Source organism: Dermacentor andersoni, chromosome 10 (genome assembly GCF_023375885.2).
Source record: "Dermacentor andersoni chromosome 10, qqDerAnde1_hic_scaffold, whole genome shotgun sequence".
In the NCBI taxonomy this organism is placed as follows: Eukaryota; Metazoa; Arthropoda; class Arachnida; order Ixodida; family Ixodidae; genus Dermacentor; species Dermacentor andersoni.
In genome coordinates this window covers 43854655-43880069 of record NC_092823.1, presented here as the reverse complement: position 1 = coordinate 43880069, position 25415 = coordinate 43854655, and the positions used below count along the sequence as shown (strand labels likewise).

General features: G+C 48.4%; 2 protein-coding genes across 3 annotated transcripts in view; one reads left to right on the top strand and one right to left on the bottom strand.

The window, feature by feature from the left end:
• The window catches only part of Tsp (Thrombospondin), a 46215-nt gene extending 22973 nt beyond the window's left edge, over positions 1-23242 (bottom strand). Inside the window, exon 1 of the mRNA XM_055062211.2 lies at positions 23058-23242. The gene's annotated coding sequence lies outside the window, so the exon portion shown is untranslated. The remainder of the gene's footprint in view (positions 1-23057) is intronic.
• Positions 1-25415, top strand: part of jing (AE binding protein 2 jing) — a 196786-nt gene that overhangs the window by 114954 nt on the left and 56417 nt on the right. For both annotated transcript variants that reach the window (XM_050194517.3, XM_055062212.2), the window contains exons 2-3: positions 2957-3749; positions 5788-6816. In XM_050194517.3, coding sequence (XP_050050474.2) covers positions 2957-3749; positions 5788-6816 — 1822 coding nt within the window. The remainder of the gene's footprint in view (positions 1-2956; positions 3750-5787; positions 6817-25415) is intronic.

The following is a 25415-nucleotide window of genomic DNA, read 5'->3' as shown; positions in this document are numbered from 1 at the left end:
GGTGCCTCCGCGAAAAGTAGAAGAGAAGAAAGAAGGTGGTCGCAGCGACTCGATTCTCATCTTACCTCCAACCTTGATCGCGCAATTAATTGGTATATAACTGTTTACAGGTAACATCGTGCGCATATCGACGTTGAATAGCTCTGCGCACTCCCTCCCCCCTCACCCCCCCCCCCCCTAACACACGTGTGTGTGTGCGTAGGTTAGCATATATATGACGTACTGGTCACGGACGCTGCGCCGCAGCCGCTAGATGGCGGCTTCTGGCTCCCGCTTCTGAGCGTTATTCGATGGCGTAGGGGCATCGAAGGGCGTTTCCCTAGAGTTGTCGGCTGATGCCAGTAGCCAATCAGGGCTATTGTTCCCGCGCGGGGGTTTTCGACTGCGCGTCGTGGGGTGAGCGAGGGCGTCCCTTTAAAAGCGGCTCACCGCCGATCGAGCACCTGTGTGTCCGCCGGTTCTCCGGCGGGAACGCGTCGCACGCGCGTGGATTGCACGTGCCGTTGCTCGCGTTGCCTTCCTGGGGAAGCTGCGTGCGCTGCTCGCCCGGGAAAGAGGAACCAGCGCGTCTCCTCGAATTTCGGCATGTGCACAGCACGGGCTCGGCGTCGAAACCCGAAACGTCGCGTGGGGCGCACATATGCGACCGCGTCATCGTCCCGGCGTCGTTCTCTCCCGCCAAGCGCATAATCAGTCTTTGTTTTTTCCCGACTTGGTTCTCCACGCGTTTGAACACTGCGCATGTTTTTCCATACGCGAATGTAACCCCCCCGCTCTCTCTCCCCCCGCCCCTCCTCGAGTTTTGCACGCCGGCGTTAGCGTAGCACGAGCTACGAGACCGTGCGCCGGGGTTGCACCGCGATAGCGCGGCCGCTCGGCGTCACGTGGTTTCGACCTCCCCCCGCGAGCGCGCGACGCGATGACAGCGGGCGCGTGGGCCCGCTCGGGTCGCGTGCAAGACGGCTGCGGTGGCGGACCGGAGCGTCCCCTTCCGGAAGCCGCGTGCGACGTCGTCGTGCCGAGCCGCGGCTTTGGCCTGGTCGGCGACGTTAAGCGCCGTGCCACAGGACTCGACGCCGCCGCACTGCGAGTTGCTTGAAAAAGGGTCTGAACATTTATCGGTGCGCCAATGGCGCGTGATTTCTCTTGTTCGGCTGTAAGAGTCGCGCGCGTGAATTCAAGAACTTCCTCTTTCTCCCGGTGGGTTCCGAGCGCAGTCCAGCGTGGAAGTCGCGAACTCTCGAGCTTTTACTATAAATGTGCATATCGTTTTTTCCCCAAGAAGTTCGTTTTTGATTGACCTTTTGGAACGCGCTCGTGGTATAATAGTTAAGGTCTCGTCGTGTCTCGCTCATTCTGGCCGCGGCTCCTTTCCTGCGAGACTTTCTTTTGGTGTGGACATCGATTTGTGACGTGCGACCTCGTTTCATCTGACGTGCGGTGCCTAGCCGTGGTGATGTTCCCCGTGGTGGTTGGACTCGGAAGCGACCGCTTGGCGATGAACGGTTGCGGCGCCTCGTGGGAACGGCGGATTAATCCCGGACACGGCATTATCGGCGCACGTCCGTCTTTAAGCGTTCACTGCGCTCGCGCTCCTATGGCTGGGAACTACGAACCCTCGAAGTGCCCCTGGCGGCTTTGCACCGGCCACACCGAAGAAACCGCAGTGTTCTTTGCTTGCTTCCGCTCTTAAGTCCCGCCGTGGACGCAGTTCTTGCCCTCTGGGAACGAGGTGGTCTTCTTTTTTCCCGCTTCCATGTCCGTCGGCAAGGATGTGTAAGTAAATTTCCCAGTGTTTGAAGGAATAATCTTTGCCCGCGAGTACTTTAGCTTCGTGTGCGACCTCTAGTGGGGACTGGTTGCGCAGTATTGGCCTTGATGCGCGGCGACATTGTCCGGGACGTTTCGAATGTGCCAGCAAATGATCCGTAAGGAACATGCTCTTTGAACAGGAAAGATTTGCGTGAGGCCCCGACTCCCACTTCCGTATTTTGAGTACGTTTTGAAACTCGAGAGCGTTTTTATCAGACAACCGCTTAAATCGATTTGAATGAACTTTTGTTGCATAAGTTATGCTCTACCGACTGCGGGGAGCAGAAGTGTGACTGAGGGCCTCGAAGTGTGTGCGAAAGTTGCCGAAAATTAAGTTGAAATGAAAAAAAGAAAAGAACTGAGGCACATAGTTTAGAAATGCAGAACTCTGCGCCGAAGCAAAATTATTAGTTTGGAAAACTTCGCGTTTGAGAGCATATCAAGCGGACAAATGCGATGTATCACTCATAGATTTGTGGGATTTTCAGTGTTTATGAGAGTTTCGCAATGACCCTACTCGCAAGTTGGAGGCACATTTGCGAGCGGTGCATAATTAATCAATTTTGTCCGCTTTGACTGTCTTAATAGGTACCATTACCCAGCTGGCGGGCTCGGCTCTTTCCTAGGCGCGCTGCGTTTTTGTGGGTGGAGCTTGTTTGCAATTATCAGGCTGGCGCCGACTATAGTAGGTTTCCATATTTCAGCCCAGTAATCGCATCAGTTTTTGTTCATGTTTTCGGCACCACATTTACAAGTCCAGTGAGAGGGAGAGGTACAAAGAAAAACTGAACTAAGAACACACCAGGTCTGGCACTCAGAACGCCTTTTCAGCAGTTGTCCAGCAGCCCTCGGTAGGCCTCTCTGAAGTCCTCAATAGCCCTTACCCACCAAATGTTGCGCTCTGGCCGACTGCCGACTGGAAGTTGACGCGGATTGCTTAAGATCTCCGTCTCATATCGGTAAGTGTATATCTAGTGCAGTAAACGCGTAGAGTTAATGAACAGCAGGGTATAGGCGTGACAAGTTAAGCATACTTTTTCGACGTAGTGTGCATGCTTGCTTGCTTTCTTTGCTGTGCTCACTGTGTACCACGCTTCTTGCGTCGCTCATCAGTTGCCTCTGTTCTTACGCTACCCCTTTGCAGTGTTGCCACGAGCAGCGGAGAGTCATGCCGGTCATCGAGCGACTCCGCCTCGTCTGCGCCGTGTTCCCCGGAGAGCGTCATCAGCGACTCCGGTGGTGCCGAGGGCCTGCCGGACAGCGTCGCCATCCTGGTGTCCGGAGAGCTCGCGGACGCCGCGCCCCCGGACTCCGGCTTCAACCTCTCCCGGCTCCTGCTGCCACAGCAGCACCGGCAGGGGGAGACCGCCGCCGAAGCCCGCAAGCGCGACCTCCGGCTCGTCGACGAGGTCGTGGCCGCCGCTTCGGCCACGACGACCGAGTCTCGGCCCGTTTCCTCGCCGCCCGCTTCGCCGCGTCCACAGTCGTCTGCTCTGGCCGCCGCCATTTCCTTTTCGTCTGCTTCGTGTCTTTCATCGCCGTCTGCTACATTTACTGCCACTGCGACGTCTTCTGCTACGGCGTCGTCTTCCGTGGAGTGTTTTTTAGCGAACAGCTCCGCGTCGACTGTTGGGCCGGTGGTGCCGCCGTCGTTGTCACCGTTGGCGACGTCACCGGTGCCGAGCGTGTCAGTGTCGTCTTCCAGCTGCTCGGCGGCGACTGCCGTTTCCCATGCTGCATTGTGTGTGACGGGGTTGGCGACGACGTCTTCCAGTTCCGTGGGTCTGCAGGCGTCGCCGTCTGCGTCGGCCAAGTGTGGTGTGTCCCAGGCAGCGGCTGTGTCACCTGCGTCACCGCCGGGAGCTTGTGCCAAAAGCAGCAGACGCAAGAGGAGGCAATCTGGAGACGCAAGGAAGCGGGATAGTCCGCTAGTATCGGTAAGCCACCGCGCCGAGGTATGTCGATTTGGACCTAGCCGCATCAGAGCCGGGAGTAGTGGAGGGAGTAGAGTAGTGGGAGTAGTCCAACCTTCTGGCCCTTTGTTATTTCGAGGCACGTCTTAGAAAGTGCATTGTTGGGAAGTACTGGGCTCCACGTTAAGGTATCGTGAACCAGTGACCTGTGGGGCGCGCACAGCTTGATCACAAGTTGCCTCAGACTGCGCTTATGTTTCCCAAGTATCGTTACATTCCTTACGAAAGGACACTTAATCTGGGATGGAAGTGGTCAGGCAGAGCTAGTAGACATTTGGTTTAGAGGGAGACAGTTAGCGAAGGCAAGGAAAAAATTCGGTAAAGGGATACTAGTGAAGGTACGTGATGTTTAATGTAATTTCATTTAGAGAACAGGTTTTCTACATGTATGTAAAGAGCCAATTACGTTCGCAATTTGCCGCGACGTCAGGGTGAAAACGGCTTTCTGCTAGTGTCGGTGCCGATCGACAACTGCATCTTTTGTGGCACTGCATTTTTTGTGGCGCTGCAATTTTAGGCTGTCTGAGTGTAGTCTCTGGAATGGGCGATGTTTTGAAAAACCGGGGACTCACTTCAAAAGAAAGCGCGCAACGAAAAATAAAACGGGGAAGAAAGGCGCACAACGTTACGTGCACTTGTTAAAGGCGGTATGGCGTGGCTCGTAATTTAAATAAATATATGAAGTGCCTGTCCCAACTCATTCAAACGCTCTGGAAGACATTGATGAAGTGTCATCCACTTGTCTATAACTAAGCTCTTACTCAGAGTGTGTTGCAAAGTAAAACACCTAAATGTGATAACACAGGTTTACCATTATTTGCAAAAGCTTCGCAGTGTGTTAACCATATGCGTGTGCGTAGGAGTGTGCAAATTTGAAGCCGGATCTTGTAGGAATGTAATGACAGCGGAATCGAATCGAATATCGCATACTTCCCGCACAGTTGTCGAATAAAGTACAGCCGTTCTCACCGCTATGTAAAACTATGATCACAGTCTAGTATTCACAATGTTAGCCAGTTTTTGTCATCATATTGCGCGCTATCAAGCGTTACTTAAAGGCACAAACAGAGCATTTGGTACATATAGTTTGTTAGCATACAAAAAAAATCTCATGAGAGTGCGAATCATCGCTGTTTAGAAGAAAGTCGGGTTTCCTGAATAACGTAACGTGCTCCATTGGCTAACATTCCAAGTCTTGTGTCTTCTACGGCCGCAGGCCGTGGTGAACTTTTATCACACGTTTGCAAGGATTTTTATCTTTGACCGTGCGCTCTTGACGATTTAAGAGCCTTAATAGCTAATACGATTTAATACCTGTTTTGCGGGTGACTATTAGATTCGAAGACCGAATCGAAGCGTCCATAAGCTCGAGACAGTTGCCGTGGTCGCCTCTAAACTTGTGATTACAGAAAGTGCGCGTACACCTCCAAACTTCATCCAAACTTCATCCAAACTTCTCGAGAATCTCGGCACTCTAGACGATCGAGAACCCGAGATAAAAAGAAGGTTCAGTTCGTGGCTTGCTTTAAACAGAAGGCAAACTGGATCAGCGTATGATTTGTGCTATCGATTTAGTGGTTGAAGTTAACCACTAGTCGTCACCGAGACGCACATGAGCTTGTTTAGGCAACATTTCTTTTTTGTGGCAGGTTTGAGCATAGCGTATACTAGAAAAAAAGTTTTTTTTAATATAAATTCATACTCAGTGACAAACCTCTTAATTTTATCCACATCACGTCCTTCGCTTTATGCAACTGGGTCACGTATTTTCAGGCGATCGCTTTTGAAGATAATTTGCGGGGCGAGAAACAGCGATCTCTAGCCGTCGCGGTAGTACTGACCCAGAATAGCAAGCCTTCTTCCTCTTCACGACGTTCACATTACTTCTCTGATATCGACACTGAGGATGAGGGGAAAGGCGTCACCATTAACGAACATACCTGCGCCATGTCGTGCAGAGATGTGTTTTGGCCCTGCGACACGGATGTTTTGTTCTTCGCAGGACGACGATGCGGAGGACGAGGACATCTGTCGGCGGAGAGAAGCCGAGGTGGAATCCCTGCTGCGACACTGTATCGATCTCGTCGCGGACCGGTTGGACCCGCAACACTGTATCAGCACCAGTTCGCTACGTGGGTACCGGAGGGATCACCAGTCGGAAGCGCACCGTCATTCGGAAACTAGCGGCCACCAGGCGTCGCCGTCGCGGAGCTGTCGCCACCAGGACCATCAGCCTCACTGTAACATCCATCATCAAGAACGACTCACGCTCGGCGACGGCTCCGAGGTCGCGTGCGGCTCGCCTCAGGTGCGCCGGAGCAGCTGCCACGTCCAGGAGCAGGAACATCGTCACACTGGTCACGATCATCATCATCATCAACGCAATCAACACCACAGTCACCACTCGCAACCGCAGGATCACAAACCGCAAGATCAAGAGACCCACGCGAAGCACCACCCCCAGCCCCACCGCAACACCCACCTCGAAAACCACCACCATCACGAGCACCTAAGACCGCCGTCGCCCATCTTACCACCTTGTTCACCCGAGTGCAGCAGCAGTAGTACCAGCAGCAGCAGTAGCACCAGCAGCACCAGCAGCAATTGCGGCAGCATTCCAGGAGACGACGATTCGCAGTGTCTACTAGCAACACAGACTACAGCCGAAGATGACGCAGCGTCGGCGGCCGCGCTGTCGATGTCCATTTCGTCAACGCCGACGACGGATTCGCTGGCGCTAACGACGCCGCCGACGATATCGTTGTCGACGTCAACGGCGTCGTCGACGACGACCGCGGCGGTCTTCTCGGCGCCTTCGTCGTCGCTGCTGACCACTGCGCCTTCGCCGTGTTCCTCGTCCCAGTCGGCGGCGTCGGTGGCGGCCGAAGACGGCCTGTTCACGTGTCGCTGGCTGGACTGCGATATGCGCCTCCGCAGCGAGGACTCGTTGGGCGACCACGTCCGCGGGGCACACGTGGACACGCAGACCAGGGACCAGGGCGTCTACCTCTGTCGGTGGCAGGGCTGCAAGGTGAGCGTCCTTCTCTGCCATCCAGTTTGTGTCCTCTCTCGGCTTCCTTGTTTCGCGGTGGTGGTGGTGGTTACCGTTTCACTTATTTACAGGGAGAGTTGAGGACGACCTTAAGGGCCGGCCGCTTAAGGCACCTTAAGGGCCGGCCCCTTAGAAAATCTAGGAGGGGTCCCTAGTCCGGGACCCCTGTGGCCTCCGCGGAGGCTCGGGTCCTAGCCGCGAGACCTGCTACCTGATCTACCTTAGAGAGCCACTTCGTTGGCTCTCTAAGGCAGAGCAGACGAGCTGGGCAGCCTCCCGGCTCTCTCTCGAGTGGGCGGGAGGGGGGGAGGGGAAGGGTCAGGGTAAGCCGGGTTAGAAGGGCGCGACGTGTTCGAGGGACGGTGAAACGGAATGCGTAATGGCGCCCCGACAGTGCTGCGCAAGCGCCGTGCAATGTAGTTTTAAAACTTTGTTGCGAGGTTAATTTGGCTGCAATGGCGGTATGGCATGATGAACCTTATTCAGGTCCTGAAGATCAACACTTAGGTGTACGCAGGCGGCTCCCACGTCGGGACCTTAAGGTTTAACCTTACCGCCGTATCGTGGGCCTTCTGGATGGCCTGTAGTTGATCTAAAAGAACTCCACTGTGAAGGACTCGCAGCCACCAGTCTCTTTCCTTGTCACAGTCTGTGAAACACACAGGACACTGTCAAAGCATATGATCAAGAGTAATGATGCCATTACACTTCTCGCCATTGATTGGTGCCTCTCTTTCTGGATATAGCTTGTTAATAAAGTTGATCTGACTTTATTATCGCCGTTTGAGCACACCGGTGCTCTAAACGAAGTTGCTGTATTTACGCGGCTCAAGCGTCACCCCCCCCCCCTCCCCTAATCTGTCTGTCTGCTCGAAATGAAAGTAGGAATAGATTTAGCCACTTCTTGTACAGTGGTTATTGCAGCTCCTTTACGATGATTTTGAAGGATTAATGTCACCCGCCGCGGTTGCTCAGTGGCTATGGTGTTAGGCTGCTGAGCACGAGGTCGCGGGATCGAATCCCGGCCACGGCGGCCGCATTTCGATGGGGGCGAAATGCGAAAACACCCGTGTACTTAGATTTAGGTGCACGTCAAAGAACCCCAGGTGGTCGAAATTTCCGGAGTCCTCCACTACGGCGTGCCTCATAATCAGAAAGTGGTTTTGGCACGTAAAACCCCATAATAAAAAAAAAAAAAAAAAAAAAAAAATTAAAGGAGTAATGTAAGAGAAAACTCATAGGTTGAGGAAATCAGTCAAACATCGAGCTATAGGGGCAGTGAACGAGGTCCCGATGGAGTACGACGTACTATTGAGCTTGTATATATGTGAAAGGCGGGGACGACCTTCCCGCTGAGTCGTCGCTCCTCTCTCTTCCTTCCACTTCTCTCTCTCTCTCTTTTTCTCCCCTTCCGACATTTTAAATGGCTAATCATGCGTTATCCATCAACAAACCGTTCCTGTCGACAGTGAGGGAAGTTGAATACGTTTTCTTTCATTTTTCTAATTCCTTTGTAGTGCTGAACTGCGGCATGGTCCGGGGCTCGTTTTCCCGTCCCCACGGCGCATGCCTTGAACGAGTTTTTCCAACTCGCTTCGTTCCAGGAACAGCAAATCCAATGAGCCCACTAACCCCCGAATGCAGAGATCTAACTTGGATCGGGCTTGGACTTGACTTGATGAAGTCGGCCCGAAGCAAGAGGCGGACTTCAAAACGCCCAAGTTGGCTTTCGCGTTTCATAGACGCTCAAGCTAACTTGCTTCGTCAAGTCAAGACTGTGCTTCAACGCCAAAGCAAGTTGCTCGTCTGTGTTCGAGGTTAACAATACATTTATTAGCGTAAGGCACGTTTTACAGCAAAAAAGTATGTATCTTTCCAAATTTCCACCAGGGCATAAGTGCTGAAGTATAGTTTGCGTAAACTTATTCCATCTGGCTACGTCCGCCGCTGCGATGGGCAGTGTTGCTTGCGGAAAGCGCGCGTTCCCGGCGGGTTTAGGTGGTCTTCAAATTTCGGTGTTTTGGCGCGCTTTTTGAGTTGCAGGTTTCACCACTTTTTCAAGTCGCCGCTACACTTTTAGGCGACAGTGTATTTGAGTGCAAATCAATTTTATCGTCACACTTATTTTGGTTTTAGCTTATCTTTAACTCTGAGGTATTGTTGCGTGTTTGTATAACTGGCCGTAGAGAAGCGAACGAAATGGTTGGTTCGTATGGTGGTCTTTAAACGGCTTTTGTTCTCGATTGCTGCAAGACGTTCATGCGCCGTCTGGGCCGGCAACCGGATACAAGAGGCCGAGACGAGGCACACGGTCGGTTTCTGAGGGAGCTCGCGCGTCCCTTTTCGCCTATAGGCATTCCAGAAGGAAGGCGACGGCCCTTGTTCTGCTCGGGCTACGTGACCCTTTGAAGAAAAGACCAACCTATTAGAACGCACTAGGCCGGAGGCACAAGCAAGAGAAAAACTGCAACATGTGCTGCGAACGAAGAGTACCGAGCGCCGTAGAGTCCTCCTGCCCGGACCCATATGGGTGACAACACCCGATAAAAAACAAAATAAATAAATAAAATGACACGTGCAAACGATTTGTCTACTTCGCATGGAGGGTTTGTCGAGAACAACGAGAGGGAGAGTGTGGCACAGTCGCAAACATTGCAAATTGGCAGTGCGTGTCGTCTGCTAGGAAAGTGTCGTCTGTTAGGAAAACAAGTTTTGGGGCTCGCGCGACGGCCGCGCGCCGCATTTGGTACGAAATTGCTGTTCTGTCAACAGGCTTTGACGCTGAAATGTCGCACTCACGTACGGTCTGCTCCCAAGAGAATGCACCGCAACGCAAGACGGCACCCCGTTTTACAGAAGAGAAAAAGAGCCTGCTGACGACACTCGTGAACGACTACAAGCATATTGTGGAATGCAAGAAAACTGATGTCGCGTCGTTGACCAAGAAGAATCAGACATGGAAAGAAATAGCAAAACGTTATAATGCCAACCACGGGATTACGCGGCGCGATCACCTGCAACGGAAAAAATGCTGGACGAACCTGAAGCAAAAGCGGAAAGAGGAAGCTGCGAACGAAAAGGGAAAGCGCCACAAAACTGGTAAGTGCACATGTACTGCATGACTGACTTATTTGGGCTACTTTTTATTATGTTAATGCGCATGTTTCGTATTCAGTGGATGAGTGCGTGACAGTTCGGCATGCTGAGCGTAAATATGGTCGTGACCGCTAATAACTGGTGATGGCATGTGTAGTCACAGGAGATGAGAAAATACGCTCGCAATCAATCTTTCCGCGACTGCGGGAAGCGCACCAGCATCGGGCGCGGGTGCTTCGCGATGAACAGAGTCACTTTCCAACTGCGCGGCACACTGTTGACTGAGGAATGCGGACCGGACCTCCGGTGACTGTTTGAAACGTGCCAGCGCCGTAAAACATCACAGCCATCAGCAACTGCAGCATGGGAGGCACACAGGCGGTCCTCTGTTGTCCCCGCTTACCCGGATAGGCAACATAGCGAGAAGTCGTACGGCGTTCTTCGTGAATCTGTAGCGACCGAGGAATTGTTCGTCGCCGTACAGCTCTATCGGATTCCCTCGGTCACGTAGGGTGGGTCGCGGAATTTTCAGCAAGGGCTGCGCCTCTGAAAATGCTGTATCCATGGCGTGGCAAGCAAACTCGAAAGCAGCTAACCTGCGCGCGACGTCCGTTCGGGAGGCTGCCATGTTGGAATAACACACGAAGTCAGTTTCAAGCTAGCCCGGGAGCAGACTTGAAACTTGAGGGGACTTCGACGCAGCCAAGTCGTTCGCAAGTCGTCCGCAAGATCAAGCACGATTTACGACGCGCGGCGAAGCTGTCTTGAGACTGCCAGAAGTCAAGTTCGAGCCAAGTTAGATCTCTGCATTCGGGGGTAAGCCTATCGCTCAAAACGCGCGCGCGTCCCTCTTCTGCGCCGTCGCTGCGGCACATCGTTAAAAAGAGAGAGAGAGAGATTGGGGGGGGGGGGGGGGGGGGCTTTACAGAAGACAACCCCTGCAGGGGTCGTTCGCCACCCCGACCAACTCCCGGCGTTCGTTTTATGTTTCCTACGTAGTACAGAACTCCTATTCTCAGCCTACCCTGCCACTGCCGAAGACGCCGTCGCGTTCTGACGAGCGACTCCATCAAGAAGAAAGGGACCGGGGCCTTTTTACGATCGCCTCGAATGCCCTCTCCACCCCATTTCTCTCTCCTTCGCCTTTTCCCCGATCGCTTGCCCACCTCCGTGCCTTTTAATTGGCTCGCTATCTCCGCCTCTTGTGCTATTCCGTCCTTCTGCTTTCCCCAAAACTTTGCGCCGATTTGTAAGTTTCCGTCGGGCAGTGGCTAGGAACGATCGTCTCGTTCGTGTCGGTGCCCAGAGCTGCGTATCTCGCACTGACGTGCCAGCGCAATAGGCGTCCGGCGTGAAGTTCAGAAAATGGAACTTTGGGCTTCATTTTCTCCTCTGTTGCTCAATCTCTTATAAGTCAGATTAAAGAAAATGCACTTTTCAGGTGATGCTTTGTCAATCTAAACTTGATTTAGTGTCCCTTCAACTGTTGTCGGAGGTCGAGCCCGTGCTGTCTTCCAGTACAGCGGCGCCCAATCCTGGCGCGCGCATGCGTCACGTGACAGTTTATCGCATTCTTCACTCCTGGCAGCCAACACTTTGAGACGCTGCGTTAGACTTCGCTGTCCTCGGGATAAGCCCACGTTGAGTTTTAGATTGTTATGCACCACCGAAATGGGTGTGGTGCGCCTATAACAATATCGAATTAAAATAAAAGGACCGGATTGCTCTGCTAGGATCCGCTGCGGCGGCCATGGCGTTCTATCTTTTTCGAAATAGTCGGCGAATCAGTACTTCTGCTCGCGGGAAGCCGTCTGCTCCGGCGCGTAGTGCAGACGACTTAGCCTTGGGCGTGCGAGCTGCGTTAAAAATCGGTGGTTTTTCGTAGCAGTTGCTTATCGCTCATACTTATATGTCAGAAGTGTTCCCGGTGCTTCGAGCTATGGCTATCGCTCGATCGTAACTCGGCTCCACCGCGAAGTTATATACCGCGCGGTAAAAAATCGCGAAGCTGCCCCGACGACGGCCCCTGAAGCCAATAAAGACTGCCTCGAACGACCCTCTTAACGAAATATATGCTCCCTCTCCATCATCGAGATGCTCTCAGTCGAAGTTCCTGTGTTGTGGACAGTTAGTTCCGTGCAGCAAAACGCGATATCGCAATTCTGCAAACTGAATCTGATAAATTCATCTCATTAGCTTACACTTCAAGTGAAATTGTTATAGTGCTTACGAGGTATTTTTTTCTCGGAAATCCTACTCACAGATTAGTGGTGTATATTTCAGAGTGGCTGATAAGGTCAGTCTTATCCGTGTAGATATCCTAATAGGTGCTGTTTACAAAATTGCGTTATCGTTGTTTATTACTAGTTACTGAATTGTAAACTCGACGCTTCATTGCTTGTTCGATTTTGCGATTGTGAACAACTTTCGTTAAAATATGGACGACCTAATTAAAAGATCTGCATCCTATACAAGTGGCCGATCTTAAAGTTCTTTTTTTTTTTTTTTTGCTTAATGCGATACACCTCGTGAAATTCGCTGCAGTGGTAGGTGCTGCTGAGCGATACGATTTATCCGTTCCCACGTACTCAAATTCGCGCTGCTAAGTTAATTGAAGCTTCTTCTGAAGGATGGTAGACGAAAGGTTAATGAACCTTGCGGCGGAGAGTTGTAAAAGGCGACGAGTGTGTTGGTGGGGCATAGACGGGGGTGAGCACACAGTACGAAAACACATTGCACATTTTAAGGCAATACATTTCTTTAAGGTTCGACGGCACGAGGTCGCGGGATCAAATCCCGGCCACGGCGGTCGCACTTCGATGGGGGCGAAATGCAAAAAAAAACAAAACAAAACAAAAAAACAGCCGTGTTAGAATCCCAGATGGTCAGAATTAATCCGGAGACCCCCACTACGGCGTGCCTCATAACGAGATCCTGGTTCGGGCACGTAAAAACCCATAATATTTTATCGTTTTAGGTTAGACGGTTCGTTAACACGAACCACGAGTCTCGGAGATCGTGTTTAAGGGCAGCAGTAAAACGTGGCAGAAATAACCACCTCGTTTCAAAGGTAGTGCTCGTAAGTTCAGTCAAGATCCATTTATCCATCCATCCTCTTCAGAACGCTGAAGTGGTGTTTTCTCGACCTATACACTACACGCACATCGTTTCGTTTAAGGCTGTTTAAACGGAGTGTAGTTTTTAGCGAGCGCTGGTCCGGTCACCACTACCGTAAATGTGGCCTGGCCCAACGCAGTGCGTGCGCACGCACACGCGTACCCGCATGAACGAACGAACGAGCGATCGCGCAAGCTTTCCGCAGTTACGTAGGCGCCAGGAAGCTAAGCAAGAGCAATGCAGGGCAGCGACGGGTGAACTGGAAGCGAGGCTCTGGCCGCCGTGTGATGCAAGCGGCGAGGAGGCCTCTTATCATTTATCGCCGCCTCTTCCGTGTGCTCCTCCCGCTGCTTTTCTGTGTTGTCTTTGTTTCTCTTCTCTGGTGAGAGATAGGAAAGGAGGACTTGTGGACTTACAATGGTTCAAGGAAGGGTTGTGGGGGAGGGGTGTGGGGGTGGAGAGAACGCGCGGGTCGAACAGCTGGCGATGTCGGGCGCTGCCAAGTGCCAGCGCCGTGGAGGAAGGAACTATTCAAGAAGAAAGCGTCGCTGGTGTAGAGTATTGAAGCCAGAAATGAGGCAAATGCGGCGTCTCTTCTATGTCGGCGACAAAGACAATGATCGGAGTTTTATTAGGCCTTGTCTTGTGCATCGCCCTCGCGGAGATTAGAAGACTAAGAGGTTCTCTCTAGGCTCGGCTACTAAAACAAACATGCGGGTCCTCGTCTCCCGTCTTCGTTGCACCGCGACAATATTCCACTTTCATCTAGAGCGTCACGTGAATAAGGGTAACTGCCGGGATAGCTCAATGCGCGGCTGAACTCACGCTCTCTCGTTCGATCCCGGCCTCGGCGGCCGCATTGTGTTGCGGCGAAACGTAAAAAAACGCTCGTTTAATTTGCACTGGGTGCACGTTAAAGAAGAACTGCGAAATTTCAGGACGTTACAACCTCGACCTAATGATTTGCCACAAGGGTCGAATAGACTCGTATCGTAACTCTGGCGTAGATTAAAATGTTCTGTCGTCAGAGTAAAACAACAGCTGGGACACGCAGCTCGATCATGCATCACCTAGGCGCGTGCGAAGGGTGTTTCGAGCCAAAGCCTCCTCGCCGTTGCCGTCAAACCGTCCATCGACCCACACCTCTTGAACATATTAACCTGTCGGTTGTAACAGCGGAAACGTGACAGTCAGTGACCCGTATAACGCGCGGCAGCAACCAAGTACACTCGTCCCTGTGCGGTGACTCACGCTTTCTTTTCTGTTTTTGTCTCCTATGTTTCGAGCAGACGACACGACGTGCAGGCACGCGCGCGCGCATGCGCGAACAGACGATCCTTTCTCGCTCCCCCCCACGCGATTGTCCCACGCACGTCTGCAGCGAGCAGACGACGACACATCGTGCCCTCTCGTCCGCCTGCCCCCGCTGTAGCAGTCGACGCGCTGTCACGCGCGTGGGATTGCGAGATTTCGGCGGTGGCTTTATTTATCGTGCTACTCCGTTTAGTGACCTTTGTTTCAGCGGCTCTTTAATCTCGTTGGCAGGAGGGGAGGATATGGGGTGGCGGAGGGGGTGTACAAGTCGGCTTAATTAGCAGCAACGCCTGCCGCCAGTTTGCGACCTTGTTAATCGCTTTTAACGCCTTGCTCTCTTGCTTTCTTTCTCTCTTTTTTTCTTCATCTTGTTTCATTCTACGAGGCGCGTGCTGCAGATGTGAATAAAAGGAGGGAATGTAATGGGGGTAGGGGAGATAGCGAGGAGGCAGTATGTTCGAACTTGGGGGTGAAACGTGTCGACCTCTATTAGCGTGGTTGTGCGCTTCAATTAAGGAGAGCGTGAGTGCGGTTGCGTTGTTGTTGCTGCTGCTGCTTATTTGCCGTCTTCGTTTCGGCACGCTCGCGGAAATCAAGTGCTTTCAGCGGATCCGCCTGATGGGGCGCCAACTCGTAATGACCTTTAAACGGGACAGTAATTGCTGGGCTCTGTTTTACGTTTCTGTTGTTGTATACCAGTTTACCTATATGAAAGCTCGAGCGCTTACCTCTTACGCCCTGTGGTTGTTTGTTCTAAAGATTTTATCTGCTAATTCGTTGTTATTGGACATTGCTATTTTCTGTTTACTGTCTTTATATTGTTTTGAACAAATATTTACGTATCTTTGCTTACCGCTACGGTCACTTCATGAGTAATATTTTATTTCATTATGCACATAAGCTGTTCAATAGCCTTTGCTTTGCCTTTTGCTAAAGCTAACAAGTTAGGCTCATTTAAAGCGGGTCATGAGCCGGCGAACCGTATATACAGGCTGCTTGGACATTTTTACTGATCACAAGCTACGAGCATTGTATATCAAAATGTTACATGTACCAAAATGTTACAAGCCCGTTGGAACAATTATCAGTCTCGCATGATTTCCTATTTGAGCTTTACGTTTTTAAAAGGAAGCTTTAGCTCGGGCCCAACTCCGATGCCACCTATTCAAACACATGTAAAACGCAGAAACACTTTTATGAGATAACCACTCGGCCGATTTTGATGAAATTTGTTGCATTTGCGAGAGAAAGTTAAATTCTAGCGACTGTTGAAACCGGAGTTCCGATTCAGGCCCGGAACTTGTTTAAGAATATTCGAAAATTCGAAAGTTAAAAAAAATAGAAGCACGAAGTTTAGAAATTGACAGCTCTGCATCAAGAAGAGATATCGTGGTTCTATAAATGGCATCCATAAGATCATTGAAAACGGACAAATTCGATACGTCATATTATATGTTACGTGAACTTGTTACGTTGTTCACAAGGGTTCTGCAAAAGCTGTAGTTCCGCATTGCTAAATTTTTTTAGATTCATGTGTAACATATCAATTTTGTGCGCTTTATATGTGCTATTAGATGCAATTCACAGAATTGTGATGTTTTCGTTGCTGAGTTATAGAGTTGTAAACTTGTTTGTCTCGTCTTTCGAAAAATTTCGATTTTGCCAATTTTTAATAAAGAATAGACGACGTAATTTGAAAATTCGAAACCAACTGTCACTACATTTTAAGTTTTTCTTTTAAATGCGCCAAACCTCGTCAAATTTGGTGCAGTGGTTGCTGAGAAAAGTGAATTCTCCTTTTACATGTATTTAGATAGGAGTACCCGAGCTAAAGCTTCCTCTGAGCTAAAGCTTTCTCTGAGAAAAACGATTTCTCCTTCCCTGTGTATTTAGATAGGGGCCCCCCGAGCTAAAGCTTCTTCAGAAAAAGCGATTTCTGCTTCCTTGTGTATTTAGATAGGAGCCTTTGAGCTATAACTTGCTCTGATAAAAACGATTGCTCCTTCCTCGTGTATTTAGATAAGAGCCCCCGAGCTAAAGCTTCCTCTGTGAAAAACGATTTCTCCTTCCCCGTGTATTTAGATAAGAGCCCCCGAGCTAAAGCTTCCTTTGAGAAAAACGATTTCTCCTTCCTCGTGTATTTAGAAAGAGACCCCAAGCTAAAGCTTCCTCTCAGAAAAACGACTTCTCTTACCCCGTGTATCTAGGTAGAAACCCCGAGCTAAAGCTTTCTCTGAGAAAAACGATTTCTCCTTCCCTGTGTATTTAGATAAGGGCCCCCGAGCTAAAGGTCAGAAAAAACGATTTCTGCTTCCTTGTGTATTTAAATAGGAGCCTTTGAGCTAAATCTTGCTCTGAGAAAAACGATTTCTCCTTCCCCGTGCATTTAGATAAGAGCCCGCGAGCTAAAGCTTCCTCAGAAAAACGGTTTCTCCTTCCCCGTGTATTTAGATAAGAGCCCCCGAGCTAAAGCTTCCTTTGAGAAAAACGATTTCTCCTTCCTCGTGTATTTAGAAAGAGACCCCAAGCTAAAGCTTCCTCTCAGAAAAACGACTTCTCTTACCCCGTGCATCTAGGTAGAAACCCCGAGCTAGAGCTTTCTCTGAGAAAAACGATTTCTCCTTCCCTGTGTATTTAGATAAGGGCCCCCGAGCTAAAGGTCAGAAAAAACGATTTCTGCTTCCTTGTGTATTTAGATAGGAGCCTTTGAGCTAAATCTTGCTCTGAGAAAAACGATTTCTCCTTCCCCGTGTATTTAGATAAGAGCCCGCGAGCTAAAGCTTCCTCAGAAAAACGGTTTCTCCTTCCCCGTGTATTTAGATAAGAGCCCCCGAGCTAAAGCTTCCTTTGAGAAAAACGATTCCTCCTTCCTCGTGTATTTAGAAAGAGACCCCAAGCTAAAGCTTCCTCTCAGAAAAACGATTCCTCTTACCCCGTGTATCTAGCTAGAAACACCGAGCTTAAAGCTTTCTCTGAGAAAAACGATTTCTCCTTCCCTGTGTATTTAGATCGGGGCCCCCGAGCTAAAGCTTCTTCAGAAAAAAACGATTTATGCTTCCTTGTGTGTTTAGATAGGAGCCTTTGAGCTAAAATTGGCTCTGATAAAAACGATTGCTCCTTCCTCGTGTATTTAGATAAGAGCCCCCGAGCTAAAGCTTCCTCTGGGAAGAACGATTTCTCCTTCCTCGTGTATTTAGAGACCCCAAGCTAAAGCTTCCTCTGAGAAAAACGATTTTCCTTCCTCATGTATTTAGATAAGAGCCCCCAAGCTAATGCTCCCTCTGGGAAAAACGATTTCTCCTTCCTCGGGTATTTAGATAAGAGCCCCCGAGCTAAAGCTTTCTCTGAGAAAAACGATTTATCCTTCCCTGTGTATATAGATAAGAGCCCCTGCGCTAAAGCTTCCTCTGAGAAAAGCGATTTCTCCTTCTCTGTGTATTTATATATGAGCCCTTGAGCTAAAGCTTTCTCTGAAAAAACTATTTATAATTTCTGTGTATTTGGACAGGAGCACTCGAGCTAAAGCTTCCTGTGAGAAAAAGTTCTCCTTCCCTGTGTATTTAGAGAAGAGCCCCCAAGCTAAAGCTTCCTCATAAAAACGATTTCTCCTTCCTCGTGTATTTTGATAGGAGCCCCCGAGCTAAAGCTTGCTTTGAGAAAAACGATTTCTCCTTTCCCGTGTATTTAGATAAGAGGCCCTGAGCTAAGGCTTGCTTTCAGAAAAACGATTTCTCCTTCCCCGTGTATTTAGATAAGAGCCCCTGAGCTAAAGCTCCCTCTGAGAAAAACGAATTCTCCTTCCCCGTGTATTTAGATAAGAGCGCCCGAGCTAAAGCTTCCTCTGAGAAAAACGAATTCTCCTTCCTCGTGCATTTAGATAAGAGCCCCCGAGCTAAAGCTTACTGGGAGAAAAACGATTTCTCCTTCCTTGTGTATTTAGATAAGAGCCCCTGAGCTAAAGCTTCCTCTGGGAAAAACGATTTCTGCTTCCTTGTGTATTTAGATAAGAGACCTCGAGCTAAAGCTTTCTCTGAGAAAAACGATTTCTCCTTCCTCGGGTATTTAGATAAGAGACCCCGAGCTAAATCTTTCTCTGAGAAAAACGATTTATCATTCCCTGTGTATTTAGAAAGCAACCCCAAGCTAAAGCTTCATCTGAGAAAAACGAATTCTCCATCCCAATGTATTTAGATAAGAGCCCCCGAGCTAAAGCTTCCTCTGAGAAAAACGAATTTTCCTTCCTCGTGCATTTAGATAGGAGCCCCCGAGCTAATGCTTGCTCTGAAAAAAAAAAAAAAAAAAAAAACGATTTCTTTTTTCCGTGTATTTAGATAACAGCACGCATACTAAAGCTTCATAAGAAAAAGAAAACGATTTCTCCTTCCTCGTGTATTTAGATAAGAGCTCCCAAGCTAAAGCTTCTTCAGAGAAAAACGACTTCTCCTTCCTCGTGTATTTAGGTAAGAGCCGCCGAGCTAAAGCTTCCTGTGAGAAAAACGAATTCTCCTTTCCCGTGTAATTATATAGGAACCCCCGGGCTTAAGAGGAAGCTGTAGCTCGTGCCCAACTCCGACGCGGCCTATTCAAATACATGTAAAATGCAAAAAACGTTTTTCTGTCATAACCCCTGGGCCTATTCTAATGAAATGTGTTGCATTTGAGAGAGACAGTTTAATTCTAGTGACTGTTAAAAGTAGAATTTTGATTTAGTTACTGAATCCCGTTAAAAATAATTTCAAAAATTCGGAAGTTTGAAAAGAATAGAAGCACGAAGTTTAGAAATTGATAGCTCTGCATCAAGAAGAGAGATCGCGGTTCTGTAAACGGCATCTATTAGCTCATTGAAAGCGGACAAATTCGATACGTCATTTTATATATTACGTGAACTTGTTACGTTGTTGACAAGGGTTCTGCAAAAGCTGTAGTTCCATATTGCTACTTTTTAAATTCATGTGTAACATATCAATTTTTCCCGCTTTAGATGTGCTATTAGATGCAATTCACAGAATTGTATTATCATGTTTCGTTGCTCAATTACAGAGTTGTAAACTTGTTAGTTTCGTTTTTTAAAAGTTTCGATTTTTGCCAATATTTAATAAAAGATTGACGCAATTTAAAGACTCGGAGCCAACAGTCACTAGATTTCAACTTTTTCTTTTAAATGCGACAAACCTCGTCAAATTTGGTGTAGTGGTTGCTGAGAAAAATGAATTCTCCTTTTACATGTATTTAGATAGGAGCCCCCGAGGTAAATATCCTCTTGACGAAAACTATTTTTCGTTTCCCGTACATTTAAATAGTTTAGGTAGAGAAATAGTTTTTCTCGGCAACCACTACACCAAATTTGATGAGGTTTGATGCATTTCAGAGACAAAGTTAATATCCAGGTACTGTTGGAAGCGTATCTCTTATTTAGGCCGTCGATTATTTAATAAAAATTGCAGAAAATTACAAGTGTGCAGAAAGCGAAACTATCACGTTTACAGCTCTGTTACTCAGCAATGCAAAATGATACCACAATTCTGTCAACTGCGTATAATGGAGCATCTGAAGCGGACATAATTGATGAGTTTTACATGGTTCTCAAATCCACAACTAATAAGAATTCTGCAATATCCTTGTAAGCCTTGTAACGAGTTGACATAAGATGTAACCCATTTTATCAAATTTGTTCGCTCAGAATTTTCTAACACATGCTTTTTACACAACTACGGCATCTGTTCTTGGTGCTGAGTTGTGTATTTGAAACCTGGTGCTTTCTTTTCTAACTTACGGGTTGTCGGCAATTTTTATAAAATGATTCAGGTCCTGAATCAATATTCCGATTTTAGAGTCAATAGAATCTAACTTTGTCTCTCAAGTGCCACAAAATGTAATTAAATCGCCCCCGTGCTTATCTCAGAAAAACATTTCTGTGTTTTACGTGTATTTCAATAGGCAGGATCAGAGTTGGGTCTGAGCTAAAGCTTCCTCTTCAAGTCGCCATTTTTGCAGTTTTACATCAATCTCTTAGAAAAACGTTCTCGCCACAGCGTTAGCATTGTTCTCACGATATTCATTCCTCGACGCTCGTGCGTGCCACCGCTAGGGGGAGCAACTCTCGCCGCTATGGCGGTGAACGGCATGGAAAGTCGTCTGCGAGCCCGCGACGTCTGCTGCTGCACTGCATGGCGGCGCAGACGGCGTAGTGCAGCGCAGCGAAAAAAAATCAGAACGAAACTTTCACTTCTGCTTTCGTTCACCCTCTTTTTATCTCTTTCGCCCACGCACGGATGTAACCCCTCTCCCTTTGTCTGTCTTCTTTTGAAACTCGTCGTTTTTCGTTGGCACAATGACCCACTTCCATCCAGCCGCCGCAGGTGTCACAGCGCGGTAGCGGCGGTATAACTCTTTATGCCCCTCTCGTAGCGCTCTTTTTCGCCGCGCGGTTCTTTATCTTTCGACAGGGCTTCGTCTGGCTCGTTGCTTTCGCGCTTTCTTTTTTGCGCGGTTAGGGCTTTGCTTGTTTCGTCTGCTCTGAGCTGGGGCTTCGTTGGCAGAGAGGCTTATCTGTTAGTTCTTGGCACTGCGTTTAGTCGTTTTTTTTTTGCACGTGTCTCGTGACGTTTGTGCGGTCGGCGTTCCCGTAATGGGCTCTTACTTCGCCGCTTTGCACTGACACGCCGGTACTGCGCAGCGTTGCGAAAGGTGGCGCTGCCGTCAGCCAATGAGGTGGCGTTATTTGCGGACCGACTTGAGGCCGCTCCTGAAATCGCACGTGATTGGACCTGGCTACAGCGCGCACAGTGACCAGTCACAGTGGCGTACGATCTGATGGTTAGTTTTCTGGGCAATCATGCTATTATTTCGGCAGCTTTGTAACAAAGTGCCTTGTTAATAATCCGTAATCTGTTCGACGCAGACTAGTGGTGCAGGAAAAATATAGGGATAAGTTTTAACTGTACTTTAATAAACAAGAAAATTGGTAATTATGTAGTCATGCGTTGAAATTTTCGGTAGAACCAACGTTGCGTCGATGTATTTGTAAGCGCGCCCCTCACTATGCATCATGTTATGCAGTCAACCACACATACACACATTGCAGATGTGCATGTTTATGGTTATTACGGTAGTTGTTATGGAGTCTACGTGCCTTCTTCTCGTTTTCTTTCATCCTTCATATTTTCTTCTAATATCTCTTCAATCCGGGCCTTGTTGATATTTCATGCAGATCGAACACACATGTTGGAATCAATCTCAAGCGAAGCTTTGTCTATTCTATTGGTGATGCCTGTTTGATTGATGATTTATAGGAACCGGTTTGATTTGGTATGGTTTGGTGGGGGGTAGTTTTATTTTTGAATCGTATTTATTTGAATCGTATATCGTACCCATTCTGAATGATTGGCCAAGAACTGGCACACCGGCTGGCACATACTGAGTGGCTAAATAAATTAAACTAAAGCAAATCAAAGGGTTTATAAATATAACTCACGGTTTCATTAACATATCGGTGTGGTATAAAGATACATCTGTGCTGACATTATATGCTCAGATTTCATGTAGGAAGTTATTTTTTTTTTTTACACAGAAAGCAGTTGGGCATATTTGGTCACAAGGGTTATAAGGTTTACTTTTATATAGGGTTACTTACAAGGGTTACATTTAATTCGGCGCCTAGTAGCGCCTATGACACCTAGTGTCCCAAGGTGGCAGTAAATGGCCAGACAGGGACAAACCTCAATGTTGGGGGAAGGGCCAAGGAAAGCTGTCGCTTTAATACAGAAAGAAAAACGCTTCATAGCGGCATTCCGCGCGCGCGCCAATGTGATCAGCATCGAGTTTGTGTTGCGTTATTCATTGAACCGATACAACCGCGTGGCGCCGGGAAATCTGTCAATCGTGAATTAAAAAGTTCAGCTTCATATTCGTGCCGCATAACTAGCAAATAAACTGCTAATATTTAGAGGCGTCTGACGCGAGCATTGCGTCGTCCTGCATGCTTAGCACACCTAGCGACTTACGTTACGGTCGCCAGTTATAGCATCCCTGTAAACTTCAAAAGGCTTCATAAAGTTATCTCTGTTCAAAAACAACAACAAAAAGTGATTTATAGTTATTGCTCGGTGTCTGTGCTTGCTACCACCAACCACGATGCAAGTTCATTTACTAATCACAAATAGCCTGCATATCTGCTGCAGTTTATCGCGAAGAGTTTTTCTAACGCTACCGATGTGTATGTTCTGTACACTGTCAGATTCCCCATTATATTGCCATGCTCCGCCATGTTTTCATTTTAAGCCAATAAGAGACGGCAAGCCGTCTTGTGAGCCAATCAGAGCTGACGAGATGGCGAACTAACAAAATGGCGGGATTTGACCAGTGTCCGGAGTTAATCTATACGTTGTCAAATTCCATCATATTAACAAATTCTGCAATCGTGGCACTTCGAGCCATACAGAGAGCACGCGCAGCAGCAGCAGCCTTCCGAACCGATCAGGGCCGACATGAATACGATTTCTGACAAATGTTCCGGAGTTCTGTACCAAATTTTGTCAAACTGCCCCATATTGTCGATATCTGCGATAGTAAAATTTCGGGCCAATCAGAGATGCCGTAGCAGCCCTCTTAACCAATCAGAGCTGACAGGATGGCGAATTAGACAATACGGCGAATTCTGACTTTGTTCAGAATAGCGCCCCAAAATAGCGCACCTGGGGATGCTGCGATTTCGTCACCCGTATTGGCCTGCCCGATGGTTGCCGGCCTCTGCTGCACGATTCAGGTTTGAAGAAGCGAGACCTTCCGAGTCCTTCAGTCTCACTTTCTATTTTCTCTTCCCCAGACGTTACGCACCGTTGCGCATTGCGTGCCGCCGATCTCCCCCTCGTAGCGCGTATATCGTTCCCTCGCTCCTCCGCGTTTCCTGCTGGCGTTCGCACGCGACAACTGGCCCCGCTCGCTAACCAGCTGTTTCGCCGCGCTTTTACTTTTTGTCGGTTGTCTGCTTCTTTTTTATTCCGCACCTACATACACGTCTGCTGCTGTGCTTCTCTGTTTGCTGTTTGTCGCCTGCTGCCGCTGCTCTTGCTGTTTATCGTCTGCAGAGCGGCAGCAGACGGCCTTGAGTCGCTGCCTTCTGGTCATTGTCGGGGCAGGTGACGTCACTACGCATAACTGGCGCGCAGCCGTAGGCGCCGAGAGTTCGTCCGCAAGCTTCATCCGTGACTGAGCAACCAGGACGAGCTAATTGACGAGTGACGCGGAGTTGCGGTGCTTTGTGCTGGCGACGTAGCGTTTTTATGCTTACTGAAGTATTTCTTCAGTTGTAGCGATATCTTAAGGCACTGAAAGCATACGCGTATACATATGACAACATAAAATGCAAACGAAGGCCCAGTTATATATGTTGCACGAGTACTTTCTCGCGACGTAAGTTGTATATTGTATGTAGGGTTTACGTAGGGGTGCCTCGGTTAGCTATATGCTTAGCCGGTCAGTGCCAACTAACGGTTAACAGCTGGCATTGACATGTTATAGGTAACTGCGGGCATGATACCCGCCGCGGTAGCTTAGTGGCTGTGGTGTTGGGCTGCTAAGCGCGAGGTCGCGGGATTCAATCCCAGCCACGGCGGCCGCATTTGGATGAGGGGCGAAATGTGAAAACACCCGTGTACTTAGATTTACGTACGCGTTAAGGAACCCCAGGTGGTACATATTTCCGTAGTCTCCCACTACGGCGTGCCTCGTAATCTGATAGTGGTTTTGGCACGTCAAAACCCCATAATTTAATTTTTGCTGGCATGATTACAGGAGAGTTCACAACCTTAATCGATAAAAGCTGTGCCTGCCCAGCTACTGTGTGGATGATTGTATGGCGGTTACTACAAATGTTGCAGTCTGTTTACAACGTAACACAGAGTTGTAACTCCCGTGCTTTGCGGGTTGCTTCAAGTTGTAAACCGAACCCTAATTGCTGGGACATATCACATCGTGCTGGTTTACAAGTTCGAAAGTTGAACATGCTCTCTAATAGTGTTGCGCGTATTGAAGGGGAAAAAATAACCACTCAAGGAAACCAATTTGTGTTTCGTTTCCACGTTGTTTTGTACTTTTAGAAGTGGAAGAAATATTCGCTTTTCGCTTCCATATTCGAAATTTAGCCACTTCAACATCTGGAACCGGCCACGGCGGCCGCATTTCGATGGGGGCGAAATGCGAAAACCACCCGTGTACTTAGATTTAGGTGCACATTAAAGGACCCCAGGTGGTGGAAATTTCCGGAGTCCTCCACTACGGCGTGCCTCATAATCAGAAAGTGTTTTGGCACGTAAAACCCCACAATGAATAATAATAATAATAATAATAATAATAATAATAATAATAATAATAATAATAATAATAATAAAACACCTCTGGAACCGAAATCAAAATTATTTTCGGTTTTTGATTTCATCGTTTTTACGTCTACTCGTTTTCTCGCGGAAAACAACGAAATTCGATTCGTGTTGCAAAGCCTGTCGTGCAAAATTTTCCGTCCTCACCACGTCGTCTCAGTAACAGCAGCGAAATATTCATATTCCGAAACAACGGATTTCATTCAGTTATTTTCAGTTGATCTTTTCACCGATTCAATTTGTCGTCTGCCAACTCAATGACTCATGACCGCGCTACGTTTGCCGCCTGACGTCTGTAAGTTTGTACTATATTTTCATTGACTGCGATGTTGTTACTGGGAAGTGAGTGTGCGCAAACGTTCTTTTCTACATTACTTTTGCAGTTGTAATTCTCTATCGATTTTGATGCATCATGAATCTGCTTGCTCGTTTTTCATAAGTCCGTTACGTCGTCCACCGCTACAGGAAAAAATATATATAAAGGCGTTATAAATAAATGGATTCGTTAACAATGCGTACCTTATAGACGAATCCAAGGCATACTTGAGCTCTTACACTTAAATTTTTTTTTGTATACCGCAAAGTTATTTCTTGTTCTTGCTTGCTGTTCTGAAGAATGCCATTATGGTACTTTTCACTTATTCTGCAAGTATTATTGACATCTTTCGCACGAAG